The 20,018-nt window shown below is 41.9% G+C and overlaps 1 protein-coding gene across 1 annotated transcript in view; it reads right to left on the bottom strand.

Moving 5' to 3' along the window:
* Positions 1 to 274: 274 nt before the first annotated feature.
* POC1A (POC1 centriolar protein A) overlaps positions 275 to 20,018 on the bottom strand; it is a 47,488-nt gene continuing 27,744 nt past the window's right edge. The window contains exons 9-10 of the mRNA XM_009876800.1: positions 9,350 to 9,490; positions 275 to 373 (exon numbers count right to left, since the gene is read on the bottom strand). Coding sequence (XP_009875102.1) covers positions 275 to 373; positions 9,350 to 9,490 — 240 coding nt within the window. The remainder of the gene's footprint in view (positions 374 to 9,349; positions 9,491 to 20,018) is intronic.

Below are 20,018 nucleotides of genomic sequence, written 5' to 3'. Positions count from 1 at the left end.
GATGCAATCCTCCTAGTTAGTACTCAGAACACACGCGGGCTGCGACACGTCTGGAAAACACAGGAGATCGTAATCATTATCCCACACTTATGAATAAAATATTCCTTTTATTTTAGTAAAGTAACAAAGCTTATTTGCAGATACAACAACTGTACATTCCAATTGAAAAATAGATTGCACTCAAAATTGTTAAAGCAAGTCACACGCAGTCTGTTAGGAACACAAACAACCTCAAACCTCCCAATGCCTTCAGCTCCTGTCTTCTCTCAGGAAATCAGCTCATTTTGTTCTGAACAATTTTCTGCTGATTCTCAAGACATTCCTTCAGCTTGTCTTCAGTGAGTGTCAGCCTCTGCTCCAGGATGGAAACTGTCTGCAAAACACAACGAAAGCTGCTGGTGAGCCACCCACAAAGACAAGGTATGCACTGTACTCTGGGTGGATAACGAAATGCTAAATTCACAGGAGTATTCTGAGGTATTTCAGGGCTGGAACTCCAGTACCGGCATTTTAGCAGGGCAAGGCCCCACACAACTTCAGAGGCTGGCAGACACAAAGCTCCCCAGCAGACAACACTGAGCAGCTGTTTTGGCACTCAGTGCTTTCAAATCCTGTTCTGCACTTCCTCTCATGGGCAAGATCTGTCCTTCCAATTTCACGAGCCAACAGATGCTCTTCTGCTAACAAGAGACAGAGGTTTTGAACACTCTTGCCCAGGTTTAGCTTTGATTTTTGTCTCTCTACTTCCAACTCTTCCTCTATTCCCAAATGCTCTCTGTTTGCTGCAATTATAACACTCAAAACTTGCTGGACAAGCACAATGACAGGCAAGAAAACCCTCCCAGCATAAGGCAATGCAACAGGCGACAGGGGGAACCGAAACCCAAAGATGCAATATCTATCTGAACATAATGCCTAAAAATATTTGTGTAATCCAGTTACCCCACAAAGGATCATTATATCTTTCTCCTCAAGCTGAAGTCATCATGTACAGGATGCACAGGAAGAACATTTTCATCACGTGGCATTAAAAGCTTCTGCTGAAAACCTTTTATCGATCACTCCGAGGTAACCAAGGGACCTAGCTATGCAAAACCGCTTTCAGCTTCCAAAGACACCGGAATAGCTGATAATAGGCGGTGATGATTTAATGCTTTAATATCCATAAACTTATCAGCAACAATCAATAGCTTCACATTTTGAGCATTTTTACTGCATAAATAACATCCTCTGTTAAAAACAAAGGATGTTGAGAACCTTGGACTTTATTAAAGTAATTCAAATAAACTTGGACAACTGCTGTTTGTATAGAAGTTATACATAGAAAGCCTTTTAATAGCACATTTCGTAAGCACATCTCTAAGAGCCTGACAAAAGAAAGGAGGTCTCATTATCCCCATTTTACAGCTGGGGAAACGAAAGCACAAAGAGAGGAAATAGCTTGGCTAAGGCCACTTGAGGCTAGGAAAAGTCTCCCGTAAAATGATTTGGGGAACGAGACAAATATTGGGGGGGAACAGAAAACAGACATAGTAAAAACACCACCAAGCACTACGGCAAAGCCATCTTGCAAGATGGTGCATCAACAAAATCAGAAAGGGCTGTGCAGCACAGCGTTTACCATAATGCACTCTTCTCTTGGTCCCTATAGTTCAAAGCTTATTTCTGCTGAACATGTACCCCCCACCTGCAACAAGGCAGCAGAGCTAACTCCTCCTGCCTAATGCAGCATTACTGCAACTGTAGAAAGCTTCACCTGAAAGAAAAAACCCTGCATTGCTTAAATATTCCCACAGGCTACATCACTAGCATCGTTTGAGTTTCTTCCTCCTCTATTGCCACGTCTTTGAGGCACAAGAACTGCAGTACACAGAGAACCAGAAGGAAAGTTGTGGAGCCAGCAGGTACCATCCCAGGTGGCCCAGAGCCTCCTGTCTGTTCAAAAGAGAGAGGAGTTCATCTTTTCCACATCCAGCTGTGCTATTGCCTAGTGTCTGTCTTACAGAGGTCAGGAGTAAAGCCACTCAGAGCAGAACACAGCAGGCTGAGGTTTACAGCAAAGATCTTATCCTGCAAGCAACCAGACAGAGAATGGAAAGCAGTAGGGATCCTGGCTTTTTCCTTTAAAAAAAAAAAAAAAAACACCAAAAAAACCCCTGGGAACTCAAGACTTCTTTAAAAAGGAAGGTGAAACATTGCATCAAATTTCCTTTAGAATGATAATCAACTGAATTAATGTCCTGGTCACACTGCCCTGCTAGAAGCAAAGCCCAAGATTACTCGAGGTTCCTCCACTCCATGTCTTATTGCCACCATGGTCCTGCCGATAGGAGTTAAGCACTGTTACACACAGCACCGTGGGACTACGCGCAAGTAAAGCAGATTTCAGCAAGTGTTGAATTTGTGAAAAAGCTGTAAGGAAAATGTTTATTGGAATGGAAACTGCATTTAAGTATAAGCAGAAAGTTTGTAGCGAGTATTTCTTGGAAACTAAAGTGGAAAAGCAGCAGTCAGAAGTGAAATCCAGGAAGTCTGGAGTAGGAACTGATGACTACAGTCCATTTAAACTTGGATATATGATGCCCAAAATACACAGGGCAGCTGACATTCTAGGAAGGTAAGGGAAAGCACAAATACTCCCCAGATGCCATTAGCGCTATATGGTAACTTAGACGTAAAAGAAAATCTCCTTTTTTAGCAGCTGACAGCTTTACAACATTTCCAATTTGCTATTTATAAAGCAAGTACTTATTGGTAGGCAAATTAAACTGCATCCATTCAACTCCTGCACATTTTTGCTATTGCTTTTCAGAAGACAAAAAAACCAACAATTAAGCCAAGGAGGAAAATACTGTTGGCCAGATTCAGTCAGGATTCACTGGAGCCACACTCAAGCTGTTTCTCTACGACAGGATCTGGGCTTCCTGTTGCGCCAGGGGCACAGCACATGTCTCCTTTACACACCTGGGAGTAAATGCCCACTAGTTTATTGAAATCTTGGCTCAAACTGGCAAGAGGCTAACAGCTTAGGCATAAACGAGAAGGAAGAACAACGATTTTAAGGAGTATTTCTCACATTACAGTAATATACCGAACATTAACTATGTGCATCAGAACAGAACATAGAATTTTTCACACAAAAGAGAACTCACGTAAATCACTTCTACCAACACTTCCTGCAACACTTGTCTTGATTCATCTTCGCAGATAGCCTAGAACAAACCTGCTCTTCTCTTTGGAAACACTACTCAAGAACTCTGTAGAAAAAAGATGCCTCCTATTTATTTTTTCTAAATTTTGGGCATTATTCAGCTCCACCCACCCCCAGGACGCCTAAAGTGAAGCATCCAGTAGCCACACTTGCTTACACTATGACAAGCCCCCTATGCTATTCCTCCATGCTATTCCTCCCTCAACCCAAATTTGTGATTTGTGATGCTGTTCCAAGTCCCTTTCATCACTAACTTTTCCTTAGTCTCCATTAAACCTTTCCCACCCTGACTAAGCAGCAGAGACAGGTTAAGAATCAGTAGCCTCAGGGCTGAGGCTTTTGCAGGGGCCCTGGAGGGGCAGTCAGTCCTGCCTCTTTCGAGGACTACAGATAAGAGGAGCCAGATGCTAACTGAATGCCGACAGAAACCCGTTCTACAACTGCCTAAGGAACCCTCAAAAGCAGAGGCCAGAGCAAGCCTCTCCAGCAGGGGTGGGAGTCCCTGCCAGGAGGGAGAGATCCACCGACAGGGACAGTTGCTCATTAACTAAAGCTGTGCTTAACCTGGAGCTGGGAGCACGGCAACAGTGGAAGCCCAATGGGCTCACCCCACTAAGGGGCGACTGCTCCGCCAGCGAAAAGGCACAGCTCCTGCCCTGCAGAACCCCACATTGCTAGAGGTGTCCCCAGCCACAAAGGCTTCAAAGACTTCCCACACCCCTGCCCTGCCACACAATCTACCTCTCAAAAGATGCAAATCACTCAGCTAAATTAACCCAGCTGTTGGTACTCAATGGCTGAACAAACATCTATATTCATCTTCAAGGTCTGCTTGTGAAAACAAGTTGTGGGAAGTGTTGAGTATTCTTCCCCACCAAGGGATAACGGAAGGTGAAGGTCCTATGGACCTGCAGGGAGACAATCAGCATTTTTGGGAAGCCAGCCTTTAGACAGTGTTCTGCTACTATAGCAATATCCCTAGGAGTGCATTCAATTTAGGCAGTCTCGTAAGAAAAAAAAAAAAATTTCCATCAAGACTTAGGAGATTTGCTAACGAGCATGTTTTGGAAGTGAATTTTGGAAAAAATAGTAGCTCTGATGACATCACACAGAGGTCTGGCAACAACCAGTGTACTTCATTTGTTTTGAGTGAGAGATCGAAGCTACTGCATCCCCAAGAGATGGTTTTGACTCCTAAGAAATAGCCTTTACATCCTTTAAATTAAGATTTTAAAAACCAAGTTCATCTGGCATTTCACAGATTTTTCAGATGGCAACTGTTGGGTTTCAAAGCACTTCTTTCAGAATAAAAACTGCTTGTAGTTTTTCTCCTGTGTGTTGGGCCTGCCTGAAACAAGTGGATGTCCAGGTCTTGAGAATAACACAGAAACCAAGACTCTGTGCAAGGCAGAGGCAGCAATTGCTGTGACCCTGCACAACAAAAACCCCAAAACTTTCTTCTTGACTTGTAACTACCAGAAGTCATAAAAAGATTTATTTTTCTAAATTAGTTGATTCACCTACATTAAATACCTCTCAGAAGAGAGGAGCAACACTCATTCCTCTCCAACACAGGCTTTGGAGATGACATTTCAAAAAAGGAGTAATAGACTTGGTTCTAGTTATTTTCATTGTAAGCATTACATGCACAAACACTTCAAGTTCTAATTAAAAAGCATCTCAGCTGTGTCCAAGTTGGGGGTTTTTTTTTGCTTTTTTTTTTTAAAATGCCAAAGAATTTAATTTAAAAAACATTTCTCCTCCCTCCCTCTGCAAGCTTTTTGGAGTGAAATAATCCTTTAATCTCACATGAGCTAGACTGTCCTTCAGTTCAAGCTTGGATTATTTTACAGATTTATCAAGTCTTCTCCATTTCACTGTGTTGTTTTCTCCCAGCTTCAATGTAAGATTAGTTTGGGGAAGTATATAAAGCTGTTTCCTGTGGGTGGATTATCGCAGCTATTTATGAATTTTTATGGTAACCTGATGCTGAACTTGTTTAGAGCAGACATCTTCCTTCCCACAGAAAATCAGCAGTTTTTGCCTCACTGCCCACTAGTGCTACAAATTAACAGGGTGAACATGGCAGCTGCAGGTGTCTGAAGGGAGGACAGGAGGACACAAACTCTCTGAAGATGATCATTGCAAATGCAAGTTTTCCACTGCAGCCAAGACGGTTACTCACAGATAATCTTTCAGAAACATAGTTCTGCTGCAAGTGCAGAAAATGCATTCGAACCAAGTAAACTTTTAATATCTGCTCCATTTTTGTTTCAGCATAAAACACACTTTTTTGTTCCAGGAAGTTATCCAAGAGAGAAAATCACCTTTTCCTCTTAAACTTTAATATTCAGTCTACCTCTTCATACAGGCACCAAGATACTGAGATCCAATCTTTGATAAAAAAAATAATAAATTGATAAAACACTTGGCATTTTCCTCCTTCTTCACATCTCTGAAATGCCAGTAAAGAACAAGATTTTTAAACATTGAGACATGGACAAGATAGTAAGATGCAAGAGAGAGAGAAGCAAATCATCTATTTCATACATTTATCACTCATCTTCCTCATTCCTTCGCCACGTCTGAATTGCCTGCTTTCCTGCAAAGTGGTACCAGGGCATCTTTAAGTAATCTAAAACTACCAGGTCTTATGCCTGGGTCTCAACTTCATTCTTCAAGGCACAGAACTATTAAGCATGTGCTATTTTTCTGAAAAAAGAACTCAAACATTAACTTCTTTATTTGCATGTGCCGTTTGGCCACACACAAAACATGTTTAGAGCAAAATTTGAAGACTGTCAGGTCACATTAGACTACTTTCTTACAAGTAAAGCAAAACATGTCCTGACAGAGTTCTAGTGAAAAAGAAGACCAGTTTGAAGAAAGTTGCCAAAACCTTAAAGAATAAAACCATAGCACAAAGTTAAAAAAAAAAAAAGCAGCTTTGTAAATTTGAGGGGGCCCTATTCACTATAGCAGTACACAACAGCTACCGGTTTCTTCTGATCGCTCTTTCTCTACTAGGAGCTGAAGTGCCGAACTGAAGGAGCAAGGCTGCTCAAGTGCATCCAGCTGCGTGGGCCACAACACCCCTACAGCCTCAGCATTTCTACTTGCGGCTGGTGTCTGGCAAGAAGAGACCTCTTAATGGAATAAAACCAATCCTACTGTCTACAAGTACACGACACCTCACTTCATCTGTAAATCCGTTGTCAACAGAGGGAAGGTACTGATAATTGGCGAGCAGCAGACAATGCAGCTTCACGTGTGCAGCTCAGAACAAAGCTGCACGCTGGCAAGAAATGACAGCCTTCAGCTGACGTCTTACTATTACCTCTTTCAGCAGAAATTGAAAATATTTCCTCTCCTTCCCCATTTCACATGATATCAGGTTTAGCATAGCAAACCTTGAAATGACAGCTTCAGAAAACAAAAAAAAAAAAAAAAAAGAGAAATTAAGTTCACATTTGAGTAATTTCCCAAAGTAGTTTATCACAACTTTGGGTTTTCCCCACTGGTATGCTACATCATGTTGACACAGTGTTGGCAACTATGAGAAGAACAAAGAGCGTAGGAATTCAAGGTACCACATCAGAAATATACCCAGGCTCCCATGGAGTGAACAAATGATAAATTTTGGAAAAAAACCACAGATGGCTATATCAATAGAGGGTTTCTGGAAATATTGTGGGGACTCTGTCCTTTCCCTTCAACTGCATGGTCCTGCTTATGCCATTAGTGTTCTCTTGAAACAAGCAACACTCAAGAACTATGAGCCAGTGATTTACAGCCAAGCACCAGGAGCATCCTTAGTCCTTCTTCAAGAAGAGTAAAACACTGACACCTGCTATGTATCGTTTACAAAAGCTTTTTGTTCTGTTCTGTGAAGAAGTAGCAGTGTTCGTCCACCTTTCATGAAAAGACATCAGCAGGGCCAAATCTGCCACATAAAACACACAACGTTCTTTGAATCTGCTATGTGTAGGGAGCAGCACCCAATTGCGCTCTGGCAGAAATGAATAGGAAAGACAGCCAGCCCAACATCAGCAGCCACCGCTTCCACTCCCCTTGGATCTCTGAGAGCAAACAGCTCCTCCCAGTCAAAATCCAGTTGTACAAAGAGTAACAGTGGCTCTACCGGAGCTGCATTCTCTGCCGTTACGGGCTTTGGAAAAAACCAAAGGTTAGCTATGCAAGCAGATGCCTTTCAGAGTTACCTTCCACGACTCTGCCTTGTTACCTGCTGGCAGCATCCCTCCTCTTTGAGGAACCTCCTCCCTTACTCTAGGAATGAGGACTTCTTCCAGGCTTATTTGCTTAAGTTTGTTTGGTGTTGGTTTGTTTCACTGCTAAATATCAAAACCTTGGCATGAAAATGAAGAATTATGAAACCATTTCAACAGTGTGTCAGGAACATCTACTTGTACGAATGAATTAAAACAGTGTTAACACAAAGTGTAACATACAAAAATTAGAACCAACGGGTAACTAAGTACTTCAAGGATGGCAAAACAGCTACAAAACCAAAAAAAGGTAAAAGGTTGCTGAATGCAGAATTAATCAAAGCAGCTTTTTGGTTTTTTACTATAATTTCAGGCCTACTTCCAATTTTATCCTATAACCTACTAATTTATTCCTCCCCCACTGATCTCAATTTCTCTTTCTGCCAGGTTTAAAACAACACTTGGAATTTTCTAGGGTTACACAATATCTTTGAGAGAGATGTTTGCATTGCTTATATCTAGTTTAAGTCCCACACATACTGTTTACTGCAATATTTGCCTCCTCTAAATACCTAAGAATTTGAAAAGGAGCCATTACACATCCATTATCAGAAGTGTGGATCTGATTTATGTAATGAAAGATAACGATCACATTCCAAACTTACTAGGGAGACGTAAAAACAGTAATAAAATATTTTGTGTATACACTGGATTGTATTTTACTCACAGGCATGAGGGCCCAATGTCATACATGATTTTTTCCTCCTCCTCCAGTGTTCAGCATTTTACAGGTCACAGAAGTGCTTTCTTGCATTTCTGCCAAATGAACTTAAATGCCTTTGGGTTTTTACCTACACCACTTTAGCTGTAGTCCCAGAATCTTTTTAATCCCTAAATCATGCCTAGGTCAATTCCCTGATGAGCCTCCAACCCATGATCTGACACTTTTTGACAAATACTTCAAGAGCAGAGAGCTAACTCAGACTAGTAATCAGCATGTTCAATACCAAGTGTTCAAGACCTGCTTGTTCCTCCTCAGAAACAACACTCTAACAGAAAAACCCTCCCACATAGGTTTTTCCATCCTACAGCCATGGTGTCATCTACAGCAGATCACCAATGTCTACTATCCTTTGCTTTCTCCCTTCTCTCATACCTCTCAAAAACACAATGAAATTCAGCCCCAGACAACGATCAAAAATGGTATTTCTTCACAGCAGCAATAAGCAGCTCTTTATTTAAAGAAAAAAACAGCTCTATCCCCAAATTCTAATCAAGTAAACACATCCTGTGGTGATCACCATTAACAGTTGGTACCGTTCAAACACTGCTTAAGGACTCTGAGGAAGAGCCACGTGTTAACGCATTAGCAAGGGATGAGTTGTTTGTTAGCTGTGCAGGAGAAGCGTGGTTCAGAGACCAGGCACAGAAGGGCCCAGACTTGTTGATGGGAGGGGAATACTGCACAAATTGGACTGTGTAGGTGAATGTTGGGTGGGGGAAAGGAGTGGGATATGAACAGAGTTTACCTAGAGACTGCAGTACAATGAGGGGAGGGAAGGGAGACAGAGATTATTCACCAAAACAGAGTCCTACTGCCAACTACCCCTTTAGGTATCACCTCAGATGAACCTCAGCTACTAGCACAGGATACCAGAGCTGCCTCAAGCGGCACTCTGCGACGCTGTAGCATAAAGGAACTGGGGGAAAAGCAGGGCCTAAGCTAGAAGTCCATGTGAGGGAACTGATAGAGATAAGGTGAAATGCAAATGAAGACACACTTATCAAAGAATTACTAAAAAGCAGAGGTTTTGAACTAGCCACACTTATTCTATGAAACTACTGCAAAACATTCCCAGACCTTCCAGTCAGAGGCACCTTTTTCATTACAAAATTAAAAAGCAAACCATACCCGAGTCAGAACATCCAGCTGTGCCATAATATGCTCCAAGGTATTTGTGAGAGAGATCTCCTCCGGTTGCTGTTGGTGGTTCCTACCAGAATCCTGAGTTTTTGTTTTCTTAAGATGAACACCACAATCCATTTCTGATTGCTAGAAAAATAAACAGACATAATCTGCTATTGCGATGCAAACAACTGGAGAAAGGTTTCTGTTTCATGAAGGGTAAACAGTAAAAACAGTTTATGTTAGGACAGTATGCTATTAAAAATGGACAAAGGAGAAAAGGAATTGTTTGTTCTTGCCGTAGCTGGAAAAGAAAAAGCTGATGCAGACTTGTATGCCGTCCCCAGTAGAAGGGGGTTTTTTGTATGCACGTGTGTTTGTGTTTGCATTGAAACCTTCATTGGGAAAGGCAAACCTTAGATAACAACCTTAAAGCAGTGCTACAAGGTTTAAATTTCCTAAGTGCAAAGAGCTTTGGCGTGCTCGTGTAGTACATAGACAGAGACCCTGCAGGTAAACGAAGACTTACTGGAGCCATGTGGAAACACTACATCCAAGTTGTAAGAATTAAGGAAGCTACCTGAAGAGGAGTCCAATTATCTCACTCCAACAGCGAAGCAGAAGCCTCTTCCCATGTTTGGAAGTTGTAAGAAAGCAAGGATGCTGTACTGCAGTCAAGTTCAGCAGTACGGCAAGATGTTCTCGTATGCGTTGAAAGAGGCAGTTTTGATTTAGTAATTTTAATTTTGTTTATATCTTGAACTGGTTTTCCCTCCTCAATGAGGTTAAGAACAAGTTTACTTTGAAGTTTCAATTTCAGCTGTTTTAGTTACGCAAGCTTGAATATTTCATTCGGAATAAATTAAGTTTTAAAAGCACAAATAGATCTCTACCAGAGGACTTAGTCCTTCCTTTTCTTTCAAAATGCTATCTTCTAGAACAAACACTATTTGCATTACCACCAGTAGAAGCAGTTCAGAAAAGTTTAACTAAACAAATCAGCCAACTGATGAAGCAACTGCAGACTTACGTTTCTCAATTTACAGTAACAGACAAGATTTGAACCTAAAGCCAAGATCACAACACTCAAAACTGAGTTCTCCACAGTCCAATGCCTGGTGCAACTTCACCCCATGCACTTATTACATAAGTGACTGAAGTTTGCAAATCAACAAAGCAGCAAAGACTTCTGACAGATTGAAAAAAAATAAAAGTGATCTCTGGAAGTTCTCCCACATGTACTTTTTCTAAGCAATAAAGAGTTTCCATCTCTTGTCTCATATATCCACTGCTACAAATGCAATTCTCATCAGCGCCGTTTTGATTTACCTGCTCATCTTTATATTTAGTGCCACGTGTACGTAGATGTGCAACTAAGCTACAATACCTTAAACCAGCTCATGTAACTAAACACAGAACCATTTAGTGCATTATGAAGATACACACACGTGCATATACATATAGAGACATATAAAAATTAAAAATATAGATATATAGATAGCCATATATACAAAAAAAAACCACAAAACTTGGGCTGCTGGGAGTCACTGATTTAGGCCAGAGCAAGGCCCCCCATGTTGAGGTCCAGTCCAACAGGGAAAACATCAATGCGAAGAACAGAAGTGTGACTACAGAGGGAATCAGAAAAGAGGCCACTGCAAGCTTTGACAGGAGAACGACTGGCTACTGTCCACTAACTAGCAAGGGTCAACCATTCTTCCAGACCCTGCCCACTGAATTATCTTCACACAGCCAAGCATCGTAACACGTTTTGTGTAAGAGGCAGGAAAGGAAAGGTTTAAAGGACACATATAACAACTGCTCCACCACAGGCATGGGATGCAGCTGGGTATCAAGTGGTACCAGCCACACCAGCCTCTGCTAATTTGCTTCTTCCCATTTGCAGGGATAATTTGGATTATCTACAGGCCCGAGGCCACCACAGCCCGCACTCCAGGTCCTATCACGCAGCCTCAGCATGCGAGCCACATTCAAACTACTCCTGTGCTGCAGGCAGCCCAAGAGCCACGTTGTTTGCTGATGCACTGACTCCATCAACCAAAACATGTTCTTGCAGAAATAAAGCCAGCCTTACAAAGCTGCTATTTGCTGTAACCCCCTAAAAACCCCAACACACAAAATACTGCTTTTCAGTGGCCAATTAGCATTAAAAAACACGTTTTCTCATTTTAAGGCTGACTATCCTATTTTGATGATGTAACTTTAGGCCAGTCAACTATGGCAGAACAGAAATCTAAGTGAGCTAACACTGCATACAACCTGCACTTAAAAACCCCAAATGATGATGAGCTATCCACTTCAAAACCCATTAGAACAAGCTGACTCACAGGAGCAGAAAAATGACTGTACCAACATATTTTCTCTCTCTATCTTTACAGCATATGTCAGACAGCTTTTCACCAACAGCTGCTGGGTTGAACTCAGAGTTGATATTCTCTTTGCTACAGTCCACAAAGTTTAAGACTCTGGCATATTTGCAAGGGTAATATTTCATAGATGTTTCCTTACCTGATGCTATAAGAGCCAGGTGGTTCCTCATCACGTCAGGTTGAAGCCAGGAGCAGCAGCAGATGTTTGTCACAGTTGCTACATCCTACTTGATCAGCTCACAGGCTACGGATTACCCCCATGACAGCCCAAGTAAGTCACCTCTACAAAGCCCATGAAGGCTCCTGAAGGCACTCTGAATGGTAGCAATGCCCCCATGAACAGAGGTGTATCTACACTGAAAACCAGAAGCATGATGGGCACACTGCCCCAATACAAACATCACAGCTGCTTGAACAGTTCCTTACAGCCCATCATCATCAAGAAGACAACCCATAGCTGGTGTCTTCAGCAATGAGGTTCTGAGTTAGTTCATCTGTCTAAACTAGAGACACATCCAGCCAGCAGGTAAAAAATGATGTCAATGTGTCATAGAGTGTGACTTCCAAAAGGGAGGCTTTCAACTGACCAAGGCTCTTTGAATATTTGGTTGTAGGAACAAACCCATCCTACCTACCTGTCCCTGTCACAGCAGGTGCAAAACACAAGTATCCACCGCTCACACCTACAGACAGCACTTTGAATCACTGCCCACAGTCAGGCAGAGAAAACAAGCCAGTTTGCTCTTGCCTCTTACTCATCCCACCTGCTCCGATGGCTTCAAGCTGCAATCTCAAGCCTGGGACCTGTCCAAGGCGGCTTCTCAGAGAAGTGCTCTGGAGCATTCAGAGGTTAACCCTGGATTTGCCCAACGCAGGCAGGTCTGGCACAAGGTGGAGCTCTCTGAAAACGTCTGCAAACTCAGCCAGACACACACAGAGACACTGCGAGCGGCAAATACAGCCCATGATGTACAGAATGGCAGAACGATAGCGGCAAAGGATCAGCTGCCAGCCAGCCCGGCCAAGGTGGACACTCACGCTGCTGCATCCCACAAAGGCACAGTGCTCTCCTTTTCACAGGTTAAAGCAGAGTGTTTCCATCCAGCTGGATCAGCTTCACTAGACCAGTTTCAATTCACGTTTTTGGAAGAGGCTGAGGGAGTCCACATAGATCTATTTGTATTGACAATCCTCAAGGCATGTCCCTCTGCTACCAAAAGCCTTGTGAACACAGGGCACCAGCGATAGCACAGCCTTCCTCCCATGGCATCAAAGAGAAAAACAGATTTACTCATTTACTTCATTTTTTAATCCGGCCAGGTTTTCATGCCAAGTCTCAGTTTTTCACAGTCAAAGAAAGCTTTGCCTGCTAAGAAATTACAGCCAGGACTTCACAGGGCATTTCGCAAGTACTCTAAAATCAAAACGGACACCCAGGATTTTGCTCGACACTACTTTCAGAAAGCTGTCAAACTTTCTGATGGGCGCAAGCATGCTGCTCTTTATGAAAAAAATGGAGAGAGACTGCAGTGCTCAGAGGGACAGGCTGTCTGCCATAAGCACCCACCTGGACTTCTGTCACAGTCCAAGTACAGCAGTGACACCAGTTCAAGCTGTGTTATAAAGGTAATAAGGTCACCTCTACAGAATCACCAATAGTTCCCAAATTTCACTACGAGATCCTTCAGGGAAAGCTTTGCCCTTTATATTTTAGCAAGATGGGAATGTTTGGAAACTTTCTGTTAACAGCCACACTACAACTTGTATTTACCACTAACTTAATGACCAGCACATTTGAAGCGAAATGTGTACCCAAGTGAGAAAGAACTGCCCCCAGACTGAAATCTTTCCAAATTTTGTGAAAGGATTAAATGAACCCGTTACTGCCCATAAGAATGAACAAGAAAACCTCTCGCAGATTAAACTACAGCCACCCATATCCTAATAGCAATATATATCATGCAGTGAGCCAGCCACCAGCAATTTAAATTCCTAACACTTTTTAAAAGCATTGTAAAAATATAGAAAGAGCCTTGAAATATGCATCAGCTTTGTGGCAATCTCAGTACTGATGAGCATCAGGGTTGCTGTGAGAGACACCTGTGCTCTCATCTGACTCACCTGCAGGGTAAAGCACCAGCTGAATCCTAGGGACAGGCACCAGAAACAGTTTCTGCTGCAGAGGTTTAAATTATTTTAGTCAGTTTAAATGTGCAATTTATTCAGTACAATGAAACAAATGTATTTGCCATTAAATATCTTATTACAACATCTGTGTATTAAGCACTGGGAGTATAGCAAGAAGCAGCTGAACATTAAAGGAAGAACAGATGAGCAGTTTCAGAATACAATACAGTTCTCAGTGACAAAAGGAAAAACAGAAGTGATTTATTTATAGCAACCACTTAAAGACAGCATAGTGCAACTACTTGGGGGAAGAGGAAAATTAATCAGCCTTCATTCCAGAGGTCTCTTGCTGAGCCACTTACAAAAACTGTTCTGGCTAAACAACATTCTGGTCAGCTACTACAGTGCTGATCAGGAGGTGGAGGGCAAGTATTAACTACACAACACATAACATCCGTAGTAAAACTGAACAACTGAAAAAAAAAAATGTCATTTTGCTTTCTAAATAGTGATGTTCAGAATATATATTGACAGGATAACCACTCATCTGAAATTTAACGTACCAGTAAAAAGTAGGATTCTTATAATCCAACCCAGAGGAAATAGTTCTTTCCTCTGCTCTTCACTTCTCTCCACTGGAAGGAGGAACTGAGTGGTGTGAGGCAGGTAAGTTCAGCTCTACCTTTAAGTCTCATTAAATCAATTTCCACAGTGTTCCAGGTTTGTTTAGATTTTAAAGAAAATATGACATTATCAAGAATTAAATTTTGAAGTATCTAGAAAGCTAGTATTTCCTTTAAGCAACACATACATCCACTGTATTCAATTCAATACAGACATCCAATGTATTAAAATTCACTGAATGCAGTTAAATTCACTATCTTAGCTGAAAAAATTCTCCCAAAACCAACAGAGGAGCAAAACACTCTCCCACAGGTGGTGTACACTGTTTATTCAGACCCCATTTCTATTAACCCAAATGAGAGAGAAATACCATTAAAAGTCTCCTATTTTGAGGAGTCATTTTCACCACAGGTAAAGTGATATTTGAAACGTGTTCCCAGAGAGCAACAGTGACATCCAGTGGAAGCATATTAGCCTCAAGGTAAGCTCCACAGGAAGGTCAGATGGAGCACACCATGTTAGACTGGAGGACTCATTACAAATGGCGAGGTAACCTCATTTCTCCCTGCTCCGCACAAAATATCATTGACTGGTATCAATATCATTGAATACAGCTCTCCAGGCACAGGCACATTCCTCTAGACTGGAAACACGTCCTCTCGTCAAGGCAGCACTTAAATTTCAGGAGCAATCACATTCTTCAAGACTTGTATTACTCCACATCTACTGTCCAGACCAGCATAAGGTAACAACTAGAAACAGGATACAAGCTAAATTAGCTTTGTGAAACAGTTTATAGGACCACTCATCCTGTCTCACCTCTTATTTCAGGATTCAAGTTGCATAACAGAAGGGGATTTCGGAGGGATGAAGAGAACAAGAAAAGGGAGGTGAAATTAACATTACTCCCCATTTATCTTTGCTTGTGTTTTTGCTTCATACAAAAGGTAAGTTGGGTTAGATATGCAAGAGGCTAGAAGTTACTTAGACAGAACCCTTCTCCCTGTTGGTGCTACTAAAAATACTGAGTTAAAACATTACAACTTCACACCTCTACTGTAATGGCCATAGACAAAATATTAAGTCTGCGATAACCCCAAGAAGAAATAGAGTTAATAGACGCATCTCAAACGCCTTTAAATCCCAATGTCTTGTGCCAAAGCCTAAGTGAACCACTGGCAGAGGGAGGCGAATGCAGCAACGTTTGTGTATTTTAAGTGAAATGGCAGCATACCACCCAGCTCTGCCAACCAAGCTGCCACGAAGAAAAGAAACAGGGGTTACAGCTAAGGGCCAGCTACGGCACTCAAACATGCATGAAACCAGCCCGCCCATACACAGACGGCTGCCCTTGGACTGAAACTTGCATCTGCGTAGAGAAACACTAGCACCTATCTCCACAGTGACGCTGTTTGGCAATCTCCAGCCAAGAGCAGCTCCTCCTGCCTGCCACAATGCAAAAGCTGTTCCCCTCCAGTGCTCCAGCGACATTGCTCTTTGGTTCACTGCCTGTTGGTCCACTTAACTTACCTCTAAGTGTCACTTTCAAACCAAGACAGACATTGGTATCCCAGTTTTCGAGGTAGCTTCAGGTAACAAGTTTCTATGCCGACTGGTAAAAGCATCCAAGCTATGCGCTGCCCACGTTTTTCAGTTCGTTTATCTGGTGTTGGCATCAACTGGTTGTATGCCAGCTGAGATCAGGCTCATAATTTTTTTTGTGCTATGTAGTCTTCACTTCACACACACACACATTTTCTCATATATATATATGAGAAAAGGTCTTCCAGAATTTAGTACTGACTAATTAGGCTTGGTTGTACAGCTGATGCTCAGCTGGCTATCCTAACATCACTCCTGGAGAACAAGAGCACCAAAAATCTCAAGAGGAACAGTTTTGTGTGGAATGAAAAAAACAACAAAACAAACAAACAAACAAACAAAACAAAACCAAGAACACCCCCAAAAAACAAACCCACACAATCACTAAGAAATTACACCAAGAATAAAACTACTGTTCCCTGGACCTGTTTAAGATCACTCGGGAAAACTTCCCAGGAAAAAGCAGCCAAATACTGAAACAAAGTGTTCACCCTCAATCCTCAGCTATAGGTTCCTTTACACCAAAAGCAATAACAGCCTCCAAGGCAAGAAACAAAACATACACAGTGATCTCCTCAAGTGTGAACAAGAGCTTCCAGCTCATTTCCTTCCTCACAGTAATTTGCCTCTTTCTGATGAGAGAGGTATGTGCTGTCTAACATACATATCATGTGCATGCCTATGTTACTTATAAATAATCCATGTTATGTATTATATAAGCATACACAGACACATTATAACATGCCCATTTGTTATTACACTTGCTTGAAGTCTGGACTTTAGCAAAAAAAGGTTGAGATCTTAGAAACTTTTAAAGCTTGAGTTATCTTCATCCATCTCAAAGCTGACACAGAATAGCAGCTTGAGGGGGGAGAAAAATAAAAGTAAAACTTGTCTCTCTCTCTTCTCTTTGAATTATGACTCAAGCATTAAAACCAGCCACATACAGCAGCAACCTAAGTGGGTGAATTTACATTAATTAGCCTGAGATGCTGAACTTAAAAGGCAATTTTTATTCTGACCAATAATGACTTGTCAGGACTTGCCTTATTGTTCCAGAGCCTTACAGAACAAATCTATTCACTGTAAGATGACAGAAATTAAAAGTTGATCCTCTTATTTCTGAAAAAAATCTTGCCAAACCAGAACACAAGGGAAAACAGTTGTAGCAGCACAGCTGCTCCCATCCACTAACAGGCAAAGCTGTTGCAGTTTGATTCAGAGTCTCTCTGAAAGCCAAACTGAGGGTTTCTGTCCCCTGCCTTTTCCTCTCTTAGTTCTCTGATCTTGATGGAAGGACAGTTTGCAAAAACATGAAAAAAAAAAAATAAATCTCAACACATAAAGTCAGAGAGGACCTGAAGTTTTCACCTGTCATGCACACCCTTCTCTCCTTACATGGACCTGATCAAGAGAAAAGGAAATCCAGAAGATTCAGGGGAAAGAGCAACAAGATAGAGGTAAAACCCATCAGCTTGTGAAAAAAATCGGTTTCACACAGCAACAACAACAATAAGAAAAGGAAGCTGAAATAAGTATTAGAGGGCTACCCATTAACAGAGGCTTCCTGGCATAACTTCCAGCAAGACACTCTGCTGTTAGCTGCCTGAGAGGTACAGGCTCATTTAGCTAAGTGAGAAAAAGCCATTTTAGTCTGATGCAGCCTCACAGTCAAATTAAGATGCAGAAAACCATCACGATCTGCAGTGAGGTTCCACAAAGAGCATGGTCATCCAGTAACAGCTCTCCAGCTCTGCTCAGATAAACCCAGTCTTCCTGATACAAAGAAACCTGGTACTGGTGCTAGACTTTATTCGCTGCTGAACTAGGCTGGACTCTAGAGCTCAGTTAGATCCAATCTTCTCAATGACAAAATCAAGAGGTAACCTCCTTGGAGACCACCCACAAAAGGGATGATGCGACACTGCTGCCTTCCTGCCTGATGCTCTGGCTTGAACCAGGTTATCTGTACCAGGGGAAAGAAGTTCAGATAGGCCTGTAAACACACAGCATAAGAGAATCGCGGTCTGAAGAAGAATGTGTGTCTGTTAATGAACAAGCAGTATGCTCATTCTGGCCCACGTTAGCCATTATTCCTACCAACCACACTATCACAACAGGAAGAACAATTACTTTCCCAGAGTCTGAGAATGCTGAACCAGGCAGAAAGAGATCAAGCAAATGTCAACTATGCAGGCTTGTTCACCATGACAGGTCTTAGTTGAGTAAGTGTCTGGTACCTCTTGGGGGTTAGAGTTCATCCCACTCTAATTCTCTGGTTTCCAGCAAGATGAGTGGAAGGAACATACCTGTGCACAGAACAAACTATTAAGCTGCTCTTGCGAAAATGACACAAGCAATGAAAAAAAATGACATCCTTCTGGCTCTCAAGGTTTACAAGCACAGCCTCTTCAGGCACAGGTCAAAGCAGAGACACACCTTTGTCCACACTACAAAGGAAGGAGAGGAAAGGAGAAGTTTTTTCCTCTGATCCTGTTGAACATCTGACTCCTTGAGAAAAAAAGTACAAGGTCGCGTGTTGCAATAGGCTTACATGAGCAGGTTTCCTTCAGTGAAAGACAAACAAGGTCAGGCAGAGATGGGCAACCAGCTGCAACTGCGCTCCTGGTGAATGAGTATTCCATGATCTGTCCATAGTGAGACTCCTGCCTACCCCGATGAAGATTCTGCTTCGCAGTTAAGCCGCGTAGAGAGTAATGAAAACATCTTGACCCTCATCACACTGTCGTCATTTTAAGTAGATAATCTACCTACCTCTTCCAAGAGGAAGACAATCATGTACCAGACTAACGCCTCTTGGAGTGGCAGCGCATCCTCAGAAAAACAAGGTGATAGATGAGGAAAAATAATCATTTTGTAGACCACACTTATCCTGCAGGCCGAAGGCTGGATCCCCTGCTGCTGAATACAGGATTCCTCCCCTACAATACTTAAAAATAAATAAATAGAAGGGGTAGAGGAGGTGCAAATGACAACACACATTCACATCCAATTGCAAAGAGTTGCAGCTCTGTGCAGTGAAACTGTTTCCCCGGAGGGGATTTCATAGCAAGGGTTTTTTTTAAAAAAAAAAAGTACAAAAATATTCATAAGTATTAATGGATGCCAAAATTAGAGATAGCTAGCAATCTGGAAGCCAAAGGTCAAAAAAAGAAAAGGCACATCTGGCCTATGAGTAATTCAGGAGGAATGTATTTACACAAGGAATGGGTGGCTGACAGAATGAACTGCTGCAGTCAGCACGGAGACCACGGACTGAGCACTGGAGGCACCCAAGGTCACCAAACAGAACCAGCAAAGGAGAGAGGTCGTCAGCTTTGGAAATTTTGGACAACTTTCGATCAGATCACAATTTTTGGAATAACTAACCAATTCTGTTCAATAGAACTATTTTGGAAAAATTGCCATTGAAGAAATAAGCACAGCTCAAAGTGGGGAGAAAACTATATTTTTTTAATTTTATGTTCTGCTGTATCTATTATCTCTCTCACCAGGACATGCTTAGTTTGAGATACACAGACTACACACAACCCTTGCAGACTGTGCATGTCACTGCCATTTAAACATAAAGCTCTTGCTCCTCCTGTTCAAAATAGCTTTGCCTCTGAGGTACTGCAACACATAAAGTATTTTTCTTTAAAAAGCCTAAGAAGTCCCCTCATCAGATCCCTCCTTTGCAAAGTAGTATTTTGAACAAAGTTACAACATGCCTAAAGAAGGCTTATGTTTAAATCTGAGTAAAGAATCTCTGTATCAATATTTCCTACTTTCCATAATATTTCATGAAAAACCACTTACCAACTCCGCTTATACTACAATGTTTTCATTCTCGATTTCCAGTGTACAAGCTTATCTAAACACCCCAGCACTTTCTAACTGTCCATGTGACATCAACTGTTCAGCATTTGCTC

This window comes from Apaloderma vittatum, unplaced genomic scaffold (genome assembly GCF_000703405.1).
Source record: "Apaloderma vittatum isolate BGI_N311 unplaced genomic scaffold, ASM70340v1 scaffold16519, whole genome shotgun sequence".
Lineage (NCBI taxonomy): Eukaryota > Metazoa > Chordata > Aves > Trogoniformes > Trogonidae > Apaloderma > Apaloderma vittatum.
The sequence above is the reverse complement of the archived record's forward strand: the minus strand, read 5'-3'. Positions and strand labels throughout refer to the sequence as shown.